The sequence below is a fragment of the Salvelinus fontinalis genome, chromosome 31 (genome assembly GCF_029448725.1).
Source record: "Salvelinus fontinalis isolate EN_2023a chromosome 31, ASM2944872v1, whole genome shotgun sequence".
In the NCBI taxonomy this organism is placed as follows: domain Eukaryota; kingdom Metazoa; phylum Chordata; class Actinopteri; order Salmoniformes; family Salmonidae; genus Salvelinus; species Salvelinus fontinalis.
Window position 1 is genome coordinate 46,781,480 of NC_074695.1, and position 17,038 is coordinate 46,798,517.

The 17,038-nt window shown below is 44.0% G+C and overlaps 1 protein-coding gene across 2 annotated transcripts in view; it reads right to left on the minus strand.

Annotated features, from left to right (window-relative positions):
- The window catches only part of LOC129830406 (IQ motif and SEC7 domain-containing protein 1-like), a 176,379-nt gene that overhangs the window by 124,579 nt on the left and 34,762 nt on the right, over positions 1-17,038 (minus strand). For both annotated transcript variants that reach the window (XM_055892961.1, XM_055892968.1), the window contains exon 2: positions 11,022-11,051. In XM_055892961.1, coding sequence (XP_055748936.1) covers positions 11,022-11,051 — 30 coding nt within the window. The remainder of the gene's footprint in view (positions 1-11,021; positions 11,052-17,038) is intronic.

Here is a 17,038-nt window from a genome sequence, read left to right on the forward strand (position 1 = left end):
CCGGCAAATAAGACAGACAAAGTGAGCTAGTTCCATCATGTTGTAAAAAAAAATACTTGTCTGTCCATTTCTTTTGGAACTTTCTGTGTTCTTTTTGAATCGACAGAAGAATAAGGACAGAAGAAAAGGGAAAGGGGGGAAAGGGGACATTAAGGTGAAGCAGTCCTCTAAAGACACAAAAGACAATAATACAAGAAACAACACTTCTATTGCCTCTCCCTCTACGATACGCACTTCCGGGTTGGAGCGAGTAGTTGCATTCCGCTTTGCTCCACAGGTAGTATTACATTTCATTTCATTACAGTACAACAGTTTGATTTGTTTGATCTTAGCTGGCTACATAGCCGTCTTTGTATCCAAGATAATTGTGTAGTCTAGAGTAATTGTCGAGGTTACCTAGCCAGTTAGAGGTTACCTAGCCAGCTACACTTTCAAACAAAGTCAACAACGCAGCCACTGCTAGCTAGCCTATTTCACCAGCCAGCAGTACTATATCATTTTAGTCAATAAGATTTTTTGCAACGTAAGCTTAACTTTCTGAACATTCGAGACGTGTAGTCCACTTGTCATTCCAATCTCCTTTGCATTAGCGTAGCCTCTTCTGTAGCCTGTCAACTATGTGTCTGTCTATCCCTGTCTCTCCTCTCTGCACAGACCATACAAACGCTTCACACCGCGTGGCCGCTGCTACTCTAACCTGGTGGTCCCAGCGCGCACGACCCACGTGGAGTTCCAGGTCTCAGGCAGCCTCTGGAACTGCCGATCTGCGGCAAACAAGGCAGAGTTCATCTCAGCCTATGCTTCCCTCCAGTCCCTCGACTTCTTGGCACTGACGGAAACATGGATTACCACTGATAACACTGCTACTCCTACTGCTCTCTCCTCGTCTGCCCACGTGTTCTCGCACATCCCGAGAGCTTCTGGTCAGCGGGGTGGTGGCGCTGGGATCCTCATCTCTCCCAAGTGGACATTCTCTCTTTCTCCCCTGACCCATCTGTCTATCGCCTCCTTTGAATTCCATGCTGTCACAGTTACCAGCCCTTTCAAGCTTAACATCCTTATCATTTATCGCCCTCCAGGATCCCTTGGAGAGTTCATCAATGAGCTTGACGCCCTGATAAGTTCCTTTCCTGAGGATGGCTCACCTCTCACAGTTCTGGGTGACTTTAACCTCCCCACGTCTACCTTTGACTCATTCCTCTCTGCCTCCTTCTTTCCACTCCTCTCCTCTTTTGACCTCACCCTCTCACCTTCCCCCCCTACTCACAAGGCAGGCAATACGCTTGACCTCATCTTTACTAGATGCTGTTCTTCCACTAATCTCATTGCAACTCCCCTCCAAGTCTCCGACCACTACCTTGTATCCTTTTCCCTCTCGCTCTCATCCAACACTTCCCACACTGCCCCTACTCGGATGGTATCGCGCCGTCCCAACCTTCGCTCTCTCTCCCCCGCTACTCTCTCCTCTTCCATCCTATCATCTCTTCCCTCTGCTCAAACCTTCTCCAACCTATCTCCTGATTCTGCCTCCTCAACCCTCCTCTCCTCCCTTTCTGCATCCTTTGACTCTCTATGTCCCCTATCCTCCAGGCCGGCTCGGTCCTCCCCTCCTGCTCCGTGGCTCGACGACTCATTGCGAGCTCACAGAACAGGGCTCCGGGCAGCCGAGCGGAAATGGAGGAAAACTCGCCTCCCTGCGGACCTGGCATCCTTTTACTCCCTCCTCTCTACATTCTCCTCTTCTGTCTCTGCTGCTAAAGCCAATTTCTACCACTCTAAATTCCAAGCATCTGCCTCTAACCCTAGGAAGCTCTTTGCCACCTTCTCCTCCCTCCTGAATCCTCCTCCCCCCTCCTCCCTCTCTGCTGATGACTTCGTCAACCATTTTGAAAAGAAGGTCGACGACATCCGATCCTCGTTTGCTAAGTCAAACGACACCGCTGGTTCTGCTCACACTGCCCTACCCTGTGCTTTGACCTCTTTCTCGCCTCTCTCTCCAGATGAAATCTCGCGTCTTGTGACGGCCGGCCGCCCAACAACCTGCCCGCTTGACCCTATCCCCTCCTCTCTTCTCCAGACCATTTCCGGAGACCTTCTCCCTTACCTCACCTCGCTCATCAACTCATCCTTGACCGCTGGCTACGTCCCTTCCGTCTTCAAGAGAGCGAGAGTTGCACCCCTTCTGAAAAAACCTACACTCGATCCCTCCGATGTCAACAACTACAGACCAGTATCCCTTCTTTCTTTTCTCTCCAAAACTCTTGAACGTGCCGTCCTTGGCCAGCTCTCCTGCTATCTCTCTCAGAATGACCTTCTTGATCCAAATCAGTCAGGTTTCAAGACTAGTCATTCAACTGAGACTGCTCTTCTCTGTGTCACGGAGGCGCTCCGCACTGCTAAAGCTAACTCTCTCTCCTCTGCTCTCATCCTTCTAGACCTATCGGCTGCCTTTGATACTGTGAACCATCAGATCCTCCTCTCCACCCTCTCCGAGCTGGGCATCTCCGGCGCGGCCCACGCTTGGATTGCGTCCTACCTGACAGGTCGCTCCTACCAGGTGGCGTGGCGAGAATCTGTCTCCGCACCACGTGCTCTCACCACTGGTGTCCCCCAGGGCTCTGTTCTAGGCCCTCTCCTATTCTCGCTATACACCAAGTCACTTGGCTCTGTCATAACCTCACATGGTCTCTCCTATCATTGCTATGCAGACGACACACAATTAATCTTCTCCTTTCCCCCCTCTGATAACCAGGTGGTGAATCGCATCTCTGCATGTCTGGCAGACATATCAGTGTGGATGACGGATCACCACCTCAAGCTGAACCTCGGCAAGACGGAGCTGCTCTTCCTCCCGGGGAAGGACTGCCCGTTCCATGATCTCGCCATCACGGTTGACAATTCCATTGTGTTCTCCTCCCAGAGTGCTAAGAACCTTGGCGTGATCCTGGACAACACCCTGTCGTTCTCAACTAACATCAAGGCGGTGACCCGTTCCTGTAGGTTCATGCTCTACAACATTCGCAGAGTACGACCCTGCCTCAGGCAGGAAGCGGCGCAGGTCCTAATCCAGGCACTTGTCATCTCCCGTCTGGATTACTGCAACTCGCTGTTGGCTGGGCTCCCTGCCTGTGCCATTAAACCCCTACAACTCATCCAGAACGCTGCAGCCCGTCTGGTGTTCAACTTTCCCAAGTTCTCTCACGTCACCCCGCTCCTCCGCTCTCTCCACTGGCTTCCAGTTGAAGCTCGCATCCGCTACAAGACCATGGTGCTTGCCTACGGAGCTGTGAGGGGAACGGCACCTCCGTACCTTCAGGCTCTGATCAGGCCCTACACCCAAACAAGGGCACTGCGTTCATCCACCTCTGGCCTGCTCGCCTCCCTACCTCTGAGGAAGTACAGTTCCCGCTCAGCCCAGTCAAAACTGTTCGCTGCTCTGGCACCCCAATGGTGGAACAAACTCCCTTACGACGCCAGGTCAGCGGAGTCAATCACCACCTTCCGGAGACACCTGAAACCCCACCTCTTTAAGGAATACCTAGGATAGGATAAAGTAATCCTTCTAACCCCCCCCCCTTAAAAGAGTTAGATGCACTATTGTAAAGTGGTTGTTCCACTGGATATCATAAGGTGAATGCACCAATTTGTAAGTCGCTCTGGATAAGAGCGTCTGCTAAATGACTTAAATGTAATGTAATGTAAATGAAATCGGGATAATGTGTATCCAAATCTGTACTGTGTTGTGGTATCAACAAATTGCATATCTGCTTCTCATAGGTTTTGAAAACTAAATCAGAAATAAACAGCGCAACGAGGAAGCGTCAAGAATCACTTAGCAAAGGCTATGGAGGTGAAAGTGGCGCTCTCGAAACGTTCAAACAAACTGCATTAGCCCACCACTATATATATATATATATATATATATATATATATATATATATATATATATATATATATATATATATATATATATATATATATATATATATATATATATATATATATATATATATATACACACACATTATATATGCCCTTCTTATTAGGTACACCACTTGTTCACGAGAAGTGCTCACTCCTACAGAGAGTGAGTCACGTGACCATGGCTTGCTATATAAAAGGAGACAGACAGGCATCGAGGCATTCAGTTACTGTTCGATTGTATGTTAGAATGGCCAAAATGAGTGACCTAAGCAACGTCGAGGATGGTATGATCCTCAAGAGTCAGGCGCGCCGGTTCCAGTATCTCAGAATCTCTTAAAACAGCCCTAAGTAGGGAGTTATTCACATGATAATCCCTGGGTTCTCATGCCTTACAGCTTAATCATTTGTCCAGAATGTTTTCAGTCTGACAGGGGCCTGTGTGCGTTTTAAAAACAGAGGATGGAGGGAGTACAACTCAAGGACAAATCTCCTTCTCGGTGGGCCGTTATCAAAGTTCACCATCACTCTCCATGGCGATGAGATATACGCTCATGAGCAGTAGAGGACAACCTTGTGTGATCCCAACGAAGTGCAGTTGGGAAAACGTTTCAAAACGTTTCTTTCCCCTGGAGAACACTTCGAATGAATCCAGAGGCAAGGTGCAGTGGCAGTGGAGTACAGCAGACACCTCTTCTACCCAGGGACCCCAGTGAGTCCGCATGCAGCGACACTTCCTGGCATCGCACTGTGACTGAGCAAGGTGCAAGCTTGCAGGTTAAGCAGTAGGTTAAACCGTTCTGTCTTACTGTGGTCACCTTGGCACAGACATGTCCTGCTCCCCTGTTGATATAGCCCTGAGGTTCAAATGCAACATTAGTCCAGGTCTGTGTAATGGCTGTACATCGAAGATTTACCACCCGCTCTACCCGAGGTCACTTCATGTGTGAAGCGCTACAAAATGATCTGAAAAAAAGGTGCAATTCTGTATAATTGCACATTCACTCAACCACCATCACATCCTCATTATGCTACAGTATGTACGGGCTACAAAACATGACAGTGGTGTCTTCATCAGCTACTGGATGTTTTAACACATAAGAAGAAGGCATTGGCCTGAACACGAGGGATCAGAGCTGGTGCTTTGTTCTCTCTCCTTCACAGTAATAACAGAGAGGGATTAGAAAACCTATTTCAGTCACACCGCCCTGCTGACAATGACAAGGGAATGAAAAGCCACTGATTCTGTCAGGCCTCTTGTTGCAAAGCGCTTCCGCCGAGCCTCTACAGACTTGGGGTGGCAGGTAGCCTAGTGGTTAGAGCGTTGGGCCAGTAACCGAAAGGTTGCTGGATCAAATCCCCCGAGCTGACAAGGTAAAAATCTGTCGTTCTGCCCCTGAACAAGGCAGTTTAACCCACTGTTCCCCGGTAGGCTGTCATTGTAAATAAGAATTTGTTCTTACCTAGCCTAGTTAAATAAAGGTAATTTAAAAAGGCAAGCAACATCACCACATTGAGCATGGTTATTTATATGCACACAATAAATGTGACTATTGTGGTTAGTCGGGTTAATATAATAGTTTGTTTAAAACGTTTACCTGCTTTGCAAGAAGAACAATTCCCCTAATAATACTGTTTTCATGACAGTATTATTAATCCATAATCAGTTTAAAGCTGATTCATTAGTGTGCATGCAAACATACTCAGTGTCAATCCGCTTTGGACCCACATTACTCCTCCACGTGTCACAGGAGGAACCTCATTCAGGAAAACAGAACGACAACAACTGGCTACTACGACTGGAAGCTATACGGATGTTCTATGATCAAATCGTTTCACAATAACAATGAAAATCGGATTCAATCTAGAGAGATGGTAGAGAGTTGATCACTACCATGCACTTACCTGTAGCTCCTGTGTTTCGAAAATCATTAGGACAATGTTACTAACCTTTTGTGGAACACACACAAACGTACTTATTTGCACACTCTGAAAAAACAGTGTTATTCAAATATTTATGGCGCTTGGATGAACATTGCTTTCATTCATCCCCAGCCCTCGTACTGTATTGAGTGTCTGTCTGACTGTGACTGCTGGTGAGCTCTCCAGCTCCCTCCAGCCCATTGTTCCCTGCTAGTCAGGGTTTATGAACGAGCGCTGCTTTACACATCAAAACCAGGTCGTTGAGGCTGTTCTGAGGCTGTTCACACCAGCAGTCGAGTCAGTCTCTCACACTGCTGGCTGGCTCCTAATCACGTCTGAATGAAGCCATCCATTTTGATTAGCGGAGAAGGCCAATTAATCACAGCCATGTTGTTATTCTTCTCTCATTAGTTCCTCTACACGTCTGCTCACTGTCAGCTACGGTACCTCAACTCGGAAAAGCAAAGCCAAATCCTTAGGTACAATGACTTTTCTATGTTTAATGATAGCGAGAGCTAGCTAACTAGGTATGAAATGCACTAGATTGTAAACAGCCAGGCTCAGTTTAGGTCATGGTGTAGCTGCATATTAACACGCAAGAGACTTGTAAGCAAGCTATGAGCCTAGTGAGTGAGCCTAGTGAGTGTCGCAAGAGAGTGGTACCTCAGTGGCCGTGGAGTGGTTTTGAATTTGAAGAGCCTGGCTTACTTTGAGCTTCAGTATTCTATATCAAAAGGGAAAGACTAGGGTCTGTGATATAGAGCACCGTTTCGGGCTTTACGTGTCAAAAAAAGATACATGTCAAATAACACTATTTGATGTGCCAAGTAAGCTTGGTGACCATTCAGGACCTGAATGTGACTGCACATCACATAATAATGTAACACGTTCATGAATTTTGGACATAGTGATTACACAATCACCATATTTCATAGCAATTCACCGGTATGTATGCTATGATTCTGGTAAAGTTTTTTCGGTCACCTCCCGCTGCCGCACGAGGCAGACATACACTTCCCTAAGCTCTCAGGCAGTGCTGGTCAGAAACAAGCTAGTTAGTTGTTGGAGGCAAACAATGTTCTCCTCCAAAAACAGAGCAAAACAACAATCTGTTTCAGTAGCTATAGTTAGCTAGCTAACTATCTAGCTAGGTGTCATCATCTAAAATACCCCGAATTTATAAGACAGTTTTTGTATTTGGGTGATGATCCCATGCTTTGTCATGCTTATAATGTTAGCATGGGGCGACAAGGTACTGTAGCTGGCTAGCTTGTTTATATTGTTAGCTAGCTAGCTGGCAGGCAGAAGCGGCAGGATCACCATCCTATCTCCCCTGCCTCTGGGATGGTTGCATGTCAGGGAGAACGTTGGACTACCAAGCTAACAATTTTTATCCTGCTCATTTGATCCTGATCTTATTTCAAATGCTCACACAGACATTTTCCCCATTCGGTCTAACAAATAACGGCTTATTACCAATGCTGTATTTTAAACACATTGTGACACGTGTGTGTGGTTGTTTGCAGACATTTTTTTTTTCAGCTTTGACAGCGCTACTGACCGTAGTGGTGACACTTGGCTTGCTAAATGCAAATTCGGCGCAAACATTCTAAAATATAATTGTGTTATTTTGACACGTCAAATGATCAGTTTTATAAGACGGGTCAAAATATTGTTATTTGACTTGTATCTTTTAAAATCACACGCAAAAACCCAAACGGCATCCCATACTGTGAGGCTGTAGGTCTGTGCTGGTTGTCTCGGGACTGTATTAGTGCTGAACGTAGTGGTGGATGTTGAAGCGATTTCGCTCAGCCGGGACCCTGGTTTTACGTATTGATGTAGAAAGACTATAGACATACACACAACGTGAATTTCTGTCTGGGGAGTGTATTACCAGTGGTAGCAGTCGATGCATACTAGCTCTTGGATGACAAAAAGCGTAGATGAAATAGCGTTTGCTACTGTAGCTATGATGATTGACACTACCCATGTGTTTGGATAAAGGCTTAATTAGCCGGATGGGTTATTGGCCAGTTCTCAGAAAGCCTGATAGCGGATTGAAGAGGCCCAAGTCTCTTGTGTTTCACAGTTTGAGGTCTGGCAACCACGCAGCATCTTTAGTACACTGGCTCTGCTGGTGATGCTGCTCAGTGGGTGAGCACACACGCAGCACACACACACACACACACAGGAAAAGACAACGACAGGCAGGCACCTCTGGGGCTCAGCCCTCTCTTTCACCTTCGCCTCAGTAAGAGAGGACAGTACGTACCACAAGAGGCCGGAGCACAACAAATAACATGGGAGGAAAGAACAGAGATAACCTGAATCTAATGTACAGTTGAAGTCAGAAGTTTACACTTAGGTTGGAGTCATGAAAACTCGCTTTTCAAACACTCCATACATTTCTTGTTAACAAACTATAGTTCTTGCAAGTCGGTTAGGACATCTACTTTGTGCATGACACAAGTAATTTTTCCAACAATTGTTTACAGACAGATTATTTCACTTATAACTCATTGTATCACAATTCCAGTGGGCCAGAAGTTTACATACACTAAGTTGACTGTGCCTTTTAACAGCTTGGAAAATTACATCATGGCTTTAGAAGCTTCTGATAGGCTAATTGACATCATCTGAGTCAATTGGAGGTGTACCTGTGGATGTATTTGTGCCTCTTTGCTTGACATCATGGTAAAATCAAAAGAAATCAGCCAAGACCTCAGAAAAAAACATTGTAGACCTCCACAAGTCTGGTTCATCCTTGGGAGCAATTTTCAAATGCCTGAAGGTACCGCTGTACATCTGTACAAACAATAGTACGCAAGTATAAACACCATGGAACCACGCAGCCGTCATACAGCTCAGGAAGGAAAAGCGTTCTGTCTTCTAGAGATTAACGTATTTTCCTGCGAAAAGTGCAAAACAATAATAGAACAGCAGCAAAGGACCTTGTGAAGATGTTGGAGGAAACAGGTACAAATGTATCTATATCTATAAAACGAGTCCTATATCGACATAACCTGAAAGGCCGCTCAGCAAGGAAGAAGCCACTCCTCCAAACCCGCTATAAAAAAGCCAGATCGCACTTTTTGGAGAAATGTCCTCTGGTCTAATGTAACAAAAATAGAACTATTTGGCCATAATGACCATCGTTATGTTTGGAGGAAAAAGGGGGATGCTTGCAAGCCGAAGAACACCATCCCAACCGTGAAGCACGGGGGTGGCAGCATCATGTTGTGGGGGTACTTTGCTGCAGGAGGGACTGGTGCACTTCAAAATAGATGGCATAATGAGGAAAATTATGTGGATATATTGAAGCAACATCTCAAGACATCAGTCAGGAAGTTAAAGCTTGGTCTCAAATGGGTCCTCCAAATGGACAATGACCCAAGCATACTTCCAAAATTGTGGCAAAATGGCTTAAGGACAACAAAGTCAAGGTATTGGAGTGGCCATCACAAAGCCCTGACCTCAATCCTATAGAAATATGTGGGCAAAACTGAAAAAGCCTGTGCGAGCAAGGAGGCCTAAAAACCTGACTCAGTTACACCAGCTCTGTCAGGAGGAATGGGCCAAAATTCACCCAACTTATTTTGGGAAGCTTGTGGAGGGCTATCCGAAACATTTGACTCAAGTTAAACAATTGAAATGTAATGCTACCAAATAGTAATTGAGTGTGTGTAAACTTCTGACCCACTAGGAATGTGATGAAATAAATAAAAGCTGAAATAAATCACTACTATTATTAAAAAATACTATTAAAATAAAGTGGTGATCTAACTAAACTAAGACAGGGAATTTTTACTAGGATTAAAAATTAGGAATTGTGAAAAACTTAGATTAAATGTATTTGGCTAAGGTGTATTTCGCTAAGCTGTATGTAAACTTCCGACTTCATCTGTATACCAACAGCGGTGGAAAAAGTACTCAATTGTCATACTAAAAGTAAAGATACCTGACTAGAAAATGACTCAAATAAAAGTGAAAGTCACCCAGTAAAATACTACTGGAGTAAAAGTCTAAAAGTATTTGGTTTTAAATATACATAAGTACCACACGTAAATGTAATTGTTGTACTTATGTATCAAAAGTAAAAGTATAATCATTTCAAATTCCTTATATGAAGCAAACGTGTTGTTTTCTTAATTTACAGATAGCCAGGGGCACACTCCAACACATAATTTACAAGCAAAGCATTTGTGTTTAGTGAGTCCGCCACATCAGAGGCAGCAGTGTGTGAATTACTTTTGGGTGTCAGGGAAAAGTAAACAGTACATTCTTTTCTCTCGGAATGTAGTGGAGTAAAAGTTGTCAAAAATATAAATGGTAAAGTAAAGCACAGATACCAAAAAAACGACTTTAAGTAGTACTTTAAAGTATTTTTACACCAATGTATATCAAACAACACAAACTCAGCTCCTCTCGGGTTCTCGCCATTCTCAGAAAGCTCAGACAGACAACACTTGAGAGGCAGGAAGAAGAGTGTAATTCACCATCTGCTTCACAGGAGCATATGTGCTGCTTACCCAAGATATTACATCTATATACTATGGAGAGAAGGAGCTGGAGACAACTAGGTTTATTTACTAGGGACTGGGACGCAAAGCACCTCTACTCAACATGCCAGTCATGTTTCCCAGCCCTAGGCACATCACATCAATGATGTATGCTTATTCCAGCTTAAAATCACTCCACTGCTTCACATTTACTGAGACACTCCCATACAAATCTCATGCCACAGAGACTGTATAACTAAAATATACCAGTTAATTGTACTCAACGCAGTCAAGGATTGCACTCAACACAACCTTGGGTTGCACTTAACACTCAAACCCATCATAATGGCCACTAGTGAACATTGAGACACCTCATCAGCACCTAGCTGCTACTATCATCACCCGAGGACAATCACTCATGTCTCTGCTACCGTAGCATGTTTTGTCACAGGGTTCGTCAGCTATAGACCGGAGAATGTAGGGCCTCATAAGTTATCTAGAACCAGAACCTACTCAAGAGAGATCGGTGGGCGGAGAGAGAGCGAGGAGTGAGGGAGGGAGAGGAAGAGAGAGGAAAACAGAGAGAAAGACAGACAGAGAAAGAGTGTCCTTGGTCAGAGTTAATAAAGTCCTAGCTGAATACGTGCATTACATCATGAGTAACGGTGTACGCACCTGACCATTCTGGAGCTGTCACATTCAGATCTGAAAAACAGAGAGGCAATAGATTAGTGTGTTAATCAATTCATTGTAAGTTGATTTATATTAACTGACATTCAATTCGAGCGCACAGTATATGGAAAAATCTAATTGAAACAAATTATCAATTAATCAAGGACGATATCACAATATAAATGACTAGCTGTCTAGCTTGGTTTCTTCATTCAGTCAGTGATTAAGTACAGTGTTATATAAGACATATTACAGGGAAGCTGCAGCGCCGAGCACTTTGCTAAGAGTTGCCTACAATAGAAAAGACCAAACTGAACAGATAAGTTAGGCCAATTACACAGAAACTGAATTACACTGAGAATCAAATTGTTCCCTTTACAATGTATGCCAAAAAGAAACCACTGATTTCAAAAGTTTAACAAATCATATAACACAATAAACACTTACATAAGTATTCAGACCCTTTGCTATGAGACTCGAAAATTGAGCTCAGGTGCATCCTGTTTCCATTGATCATCCTTGAGATGTTTCTACAACTTGGAGTCCACCTGTGGTCAATTCAATTGATTGGACATGATTTAGAAAGACACACACACCTGTCTATATAAAGGTCCCACAGTTGACAGTACATGTCAGAACAAAAACCAAGCCATGAGGTCGAATGAATTGTCCATAGAGCTCCGAGACAGGATTGTGTCAAGATACAGATCTTGTTTCCCATGGTCCGAGAGTCCTTTAGGTGCCTTTTGGTGCCTTCTCCCAAGGCCCTTCCCCTCCTAGGAAGGGTTCCAAAAAATGTATGCAGCATTGAAGGTCCCAAGAACAGAGTGACCTCCATTCTTAAATGGAAGAAGTTTGGAACCACCAAGACTCTTCCTAGGAGGGGAAGGGTCTTGGGAGAAGGAGAAGGGCCTTGGTCAGGGAGGTGACCAAGATCCTGACTGACACTCTGACAGAGTTCCTCTGTGCAGATGGGAGAACCTTCCAGAAGGACAACCATCTCTGCAGCACTCCACCAATCAAGTCTTGATGGTAGAGTGGCAGAGGGAAGCCACTCCTCTGTAAAAAAGCAAATTACAGTCCACTTGGAGTTTGCCAAAAGGCACCAAAAGGACTCTCAGACCATGAGAAACAAGATTCTCTGGTCTGATGAAACCAAGACTGAACTCTTTGGCCTGAATGCCAAGCGTCACATCTGGAGGAAACCTGGCACCCTCCCTACGGTGAAGCATGGTGGTGGCAGCATCATACTGTGGGGATGTTTTTCAGCGGCAGGGACTGGGAGACCAGTCAGGATCGAGGGAAAGATGAACAGCGCAAAGTACAGAGAGATCCTTCATGAAAACCTGCTCCAGAGCGCTCAGGACCTCAGACTGGGACCTTCCAACAGGACAACGACCCTTAGCACAGAGCCAAGACAACGCAGGAGTGGCTTCGGGACAAGTCTCTTAATGTCATTGAGTCTCCCAGCCAGAGCCCAGACTTGAACCCGAGCGCTGTAATCGCTGCCAAAGGTGCTTCAACAAAGTACTGAGTAAAGGGTCTGAATACTTATGCAAAATGTGATAGTTTTAGTTTTAAATTTGCGAGAAAGAAAAGATAAATATTTTTTTTGCTTTGTCGTTATAGGTTATTATTAAGACTAACGTAACAAAATGTGTAAAATGTCAAGGGGTTTGAATACCTTCCAAATGCATTGTACCAACAATACCACATGAAACAAAGAAACAAAATTGAAATCCCTGACAATATATCTTACAACAATAATATTTGCAAAGAATCCAACGCAATTAGATCCCCATTCGATTGATAGTCGGGGTTTATTGAGAGATGACGATATCCCCACCGTGCCACCATGCTAATAATGATAGAGGCATGGCTCTAGTTGGCCACAAGCTGTGCTGGAAAGGAGCTCCACTTTCTTTTTTAGATACTCCAGAGAGCTCAAGACAAAGCTAGTGGTTAGAATTCCTCATTTCAACCTTTAGGTATCAAAAACTGTTTTACAAGGACTGCATGGGAAGAGGATAGTGCTCACTTGAGGAAGGGTTTCAATTCATTTGGAGGTGTATTGTGACCTGGAATGAACGTGGGAAATACATTGGATTTGAGAAAAAAAGTTATCAACCAGAACTGTACAATGTGTGATGTCCAAACTTGTTAAACATAGACGTCTATAATTGTTTTAGATTTGGTCTGGACTAACCAAATGTGGTCTTGTTTGGGGGCGGAGCTCATTACAATAATAGCCAGTGCGTAGAATAATAACCAAATATGCAAAATAAGGACATTACATATTTCTACCTGTGTGTACCTATTCAGGATACACCACCATGAAGAGAATGATTTTCGTATCCATAATTATGCATTCTGTGTAGTACAGATCAGGGACCCGTAATTCCGTTACCGGATGTAAATCCACTGTAGGTCGCTGACACCCCATTCTTTCTGCAGACATCTTTGAATCTCAATTCAGAAAATGTGGTCTCATGAAAAACTGAGTGAGATTTTACTGTAATTCTGTTACCAAATTTTGCATCTGCACAGTTCTTCCAGTATATGTGTTTTTGTGAACATTTTTGTAAATTATTCAAAGTAGTCCTTGTGCATAGAGTTATAAGGTTTGTAGGCTGGGTAATTGCCAGGGACCCTACAATACGATATTACTGAGATACTTTGGTGCCGATACAATTCGTATTGCGATTCTCACGATTCTATATGTATTGCGATTTGATACTCTGATTTTATTGCAATTCAATGTTCCAATCATTTTGCTCACCATACGTCTGCTGCAGAGGGACAAGAGAGGCATCAGAAAACACGTTTTGATCAGTCATGTAAAATAAAAAAAGTGCAGAAACCAAATTGCCTCACTATTTCAAAAGAAGATGGAGAACAAGCTAATGTTGGGGTTTGTTCCTTGTTCCTTGTCAATCATTGGCTCATTGGTGAAATTAGCTTTCAGACAATATCTTTAAGTAAATCGATCATTAATTTATTAATGCAATTGCACAGAAGTTGAGAACAGGAACATAGCACGCATGTTTCCGAGTAAGTTCTGCAAATTGTTCTGCAGTGCCTACGTCATTACCTTCTACTCATGAGACCAAAACCATGCCTACACAGCTATATAAACAAGAGTTTTAGTGTTATCTAAAAGCTCAGCAGTAAATGTCCACTCCCCAAGTTGATTTATAGTGGAATGTCTGACTAGTCTCTAATCTCTTACACTCCCCTCACACATTTCTCAGACAGTTTCTTTATAAGAGGCAGAGATTAGAAAAGACTGGAACAATATTAAACCTTTATGATGAATATATATATATATATATATATTGTTAATCTGTAGTCTAAGACCCTATAAATGTAAGGAGGGGTCTTATAACCCCTCCCCTTCTATTAATACAACATAAGCATAATCAATTATTATAATACATCAAACATTTGGTGCAGCCCCTATCATGACCCCAAGGTGAACCCCCGACACTATGAAGGAAACATACTGGAGTTTTTGGTACAGGTACAGACGACTAGCACAAAACAAATTGTGATATTGTCAAAACAATGTCATCAAAAATAATATCCCGAAGCGCAACTATTTTTTTTCTCCCATCACTAATCGTTTGTTACATTTTGAAATCAACGGTTTTTGTTTGGCATACATTTTAAAGTGAAAAATGTGAGTCAAAGAGTAATTCCGTTAACGTGGTATTGCACAAATGCCACTCTACCGTTAAGGGAAACTGCTCTGTACATGGCTGTTCTCTGGAACACAGCCATCAGAGCCAATATAGCTACATTTATGTGCACACTGATGGCCTAACCATTCTCCTCACACGGAATACCTTCCTCTGCCTTTTCATTAATTATGAATGGACAGGAAATTGCTTGAGTTACTTACTGAAAGGGATAGTTACTGGGGGGGGGGGGGGGTAGTCCATCTTGAGGTGTCATAAATCCCCCCAACGTAAATAATATTCTCACATGAACGTCCCCTTGTACTGTAAAACAAATTGCACCCCCCCCCATTGAATTTAATCAAAAATAATGATTACGACCACAAATAAAAACTGTAGTGAGCCTGTGTTTATAAAAGTCGATATCGACTCTGTCACTTCGGCCTGCTCTTCACAGTCGAAGCCACGCGGGGCTACGGGCCAGAAGGGTTGAGTGTTCGCCGACCACCACGGATGAGCTCACTCTCCCTGCCTGTTTCATTACACTTTGATCAGACCCGGCTGCAGACAATGATCAGCTAGGGGGGGGGGGGGTCAGATTTTCAACATTCTGGTGCTATATTTATAATTATAGAAAATATATGCACCAACAGGTTTCTGTGCCAACGCACCAGACAACCAATAAGAAAAGCATAACTGTATACCGATTACCAACTTTGGGACACCACAATCAAATAGACTATGTCAATCTCAACAAACAGAAAATAGATCCCTCCCTACATTATATCCAGTATAGAAGGCTTGGCTTGACAATCTCTGAATGTCATTCAACTTTTTGGTGTTTTGTAACAGATGTCCGCGGTTCTAAAACAACAGTGCTCTGTTGAATTGGCGCCTTTTCCTTGACCATGTCGCTATGTGCATAATAGCAAAGTTGATCAGCATATTACTGTTGAGAACAATGCGGCGGGGGCAGCAGTGGAGTTAGGAGACAAGAAAACAGCTCTTGCCTTTAATTGTCTACGAAAAGTGAGAAAAGACTGGAACAACTTTTTAAATGTAACCTTTATTTAACTCGGCAAGTCAGTTAGGAACATATTCCTATTTACAATGACGGCCTACACCGGCCAAACCCGGACGACGCTGGGCCAATTGTGCGCCGCCCTATGGGACTCCCAATCACGTCCGGTTGTGATACAGCCTGGATTCGAACCAGGGTGTCTGTAGTGATGCCTCTAGCACTGAGATGCAGTGCCTGAGACCACCGCACCACTCGGGAGCCCTTAACTATCTCTATAATCAACAGCCTAACTGTTAAATCTGCCTGGCTTTATAAATCATCCATATATACTGTATCTACAGGAATGAGACAGATCCTGCTTAAGTTGCCTGTTTGAGTATTTGTTTAGTAGCCTACTGATTCCGTGAGCACCAAGCCTCACGCAACCAAATGTGGCTGTTTTTAATCTTTGCTATGCTGTAATACAGGCTTTACACTTTTTGTGTCGTTAGAAAAGCCTATCTGGGGGGCCTCCTGGGTGGCGCAGTGGTCTAGGGCACTGCATCGCAGTGCTAGCTGCACCACTAGAGTCTCTGGGTTCGCGCCCAGGCTCTGTCGCAGCCGGCCGCGACCGGGAGGTCCGTGGGGCGACGCACAATTGGGCTAGCGTCGTCCGGGTTAGGGAGGGTTTGGCCGGTAGGGATATCCTTGTCTCATCGCGCTCCAGCGACTCCTGTGGCGGGCCGGGCGCAGTGCGCGCTAACCAAGGGGGCCAGGTGCACAGTGTTTCCTCCGACACATTGGTGCGGCTGGCTTCCGGGTTGGAGGCGCGCTGTGTTAAGAAGCAGTGCGGCTTGGTTGGGTTGTGCTTCGGAGGACGCGTGGCTTTCGACCTTCGTCTCTCCCGAGCCCGTACGGGAGTTGTAGCGATGAGACAAGATAGTAATTACTAGCGATTGGATACCACGAAAATTGGGGAGAAAAGGGGCCATTTTTTTTTTTAAATAAATAAAAGAAAAGCCTCTCTGGTGCGATTTGTAATTGATTTAGTGTTCCAAATTGTCAGAAAAATGATATTTATAATAATAACACACCTTTTTCTTGATCTCCTTCTGTTAGTATTACTATTATGATCATCATCATTACAATAAAGTAATATCATCATCATTAGGAGGCTTAGTATTGCAGCCTTGTATAACCACCATTGATCTGTAGGCATAAAAATGCATCCTGTTTAGTCTCAATACCGTAACTTAGGCCTACTTATATAGGCTACTGTATCAATCATTAATTTGTTCATCTCACAGCATGCGATTCATTCATGATTTGAAATGCAATCAAGC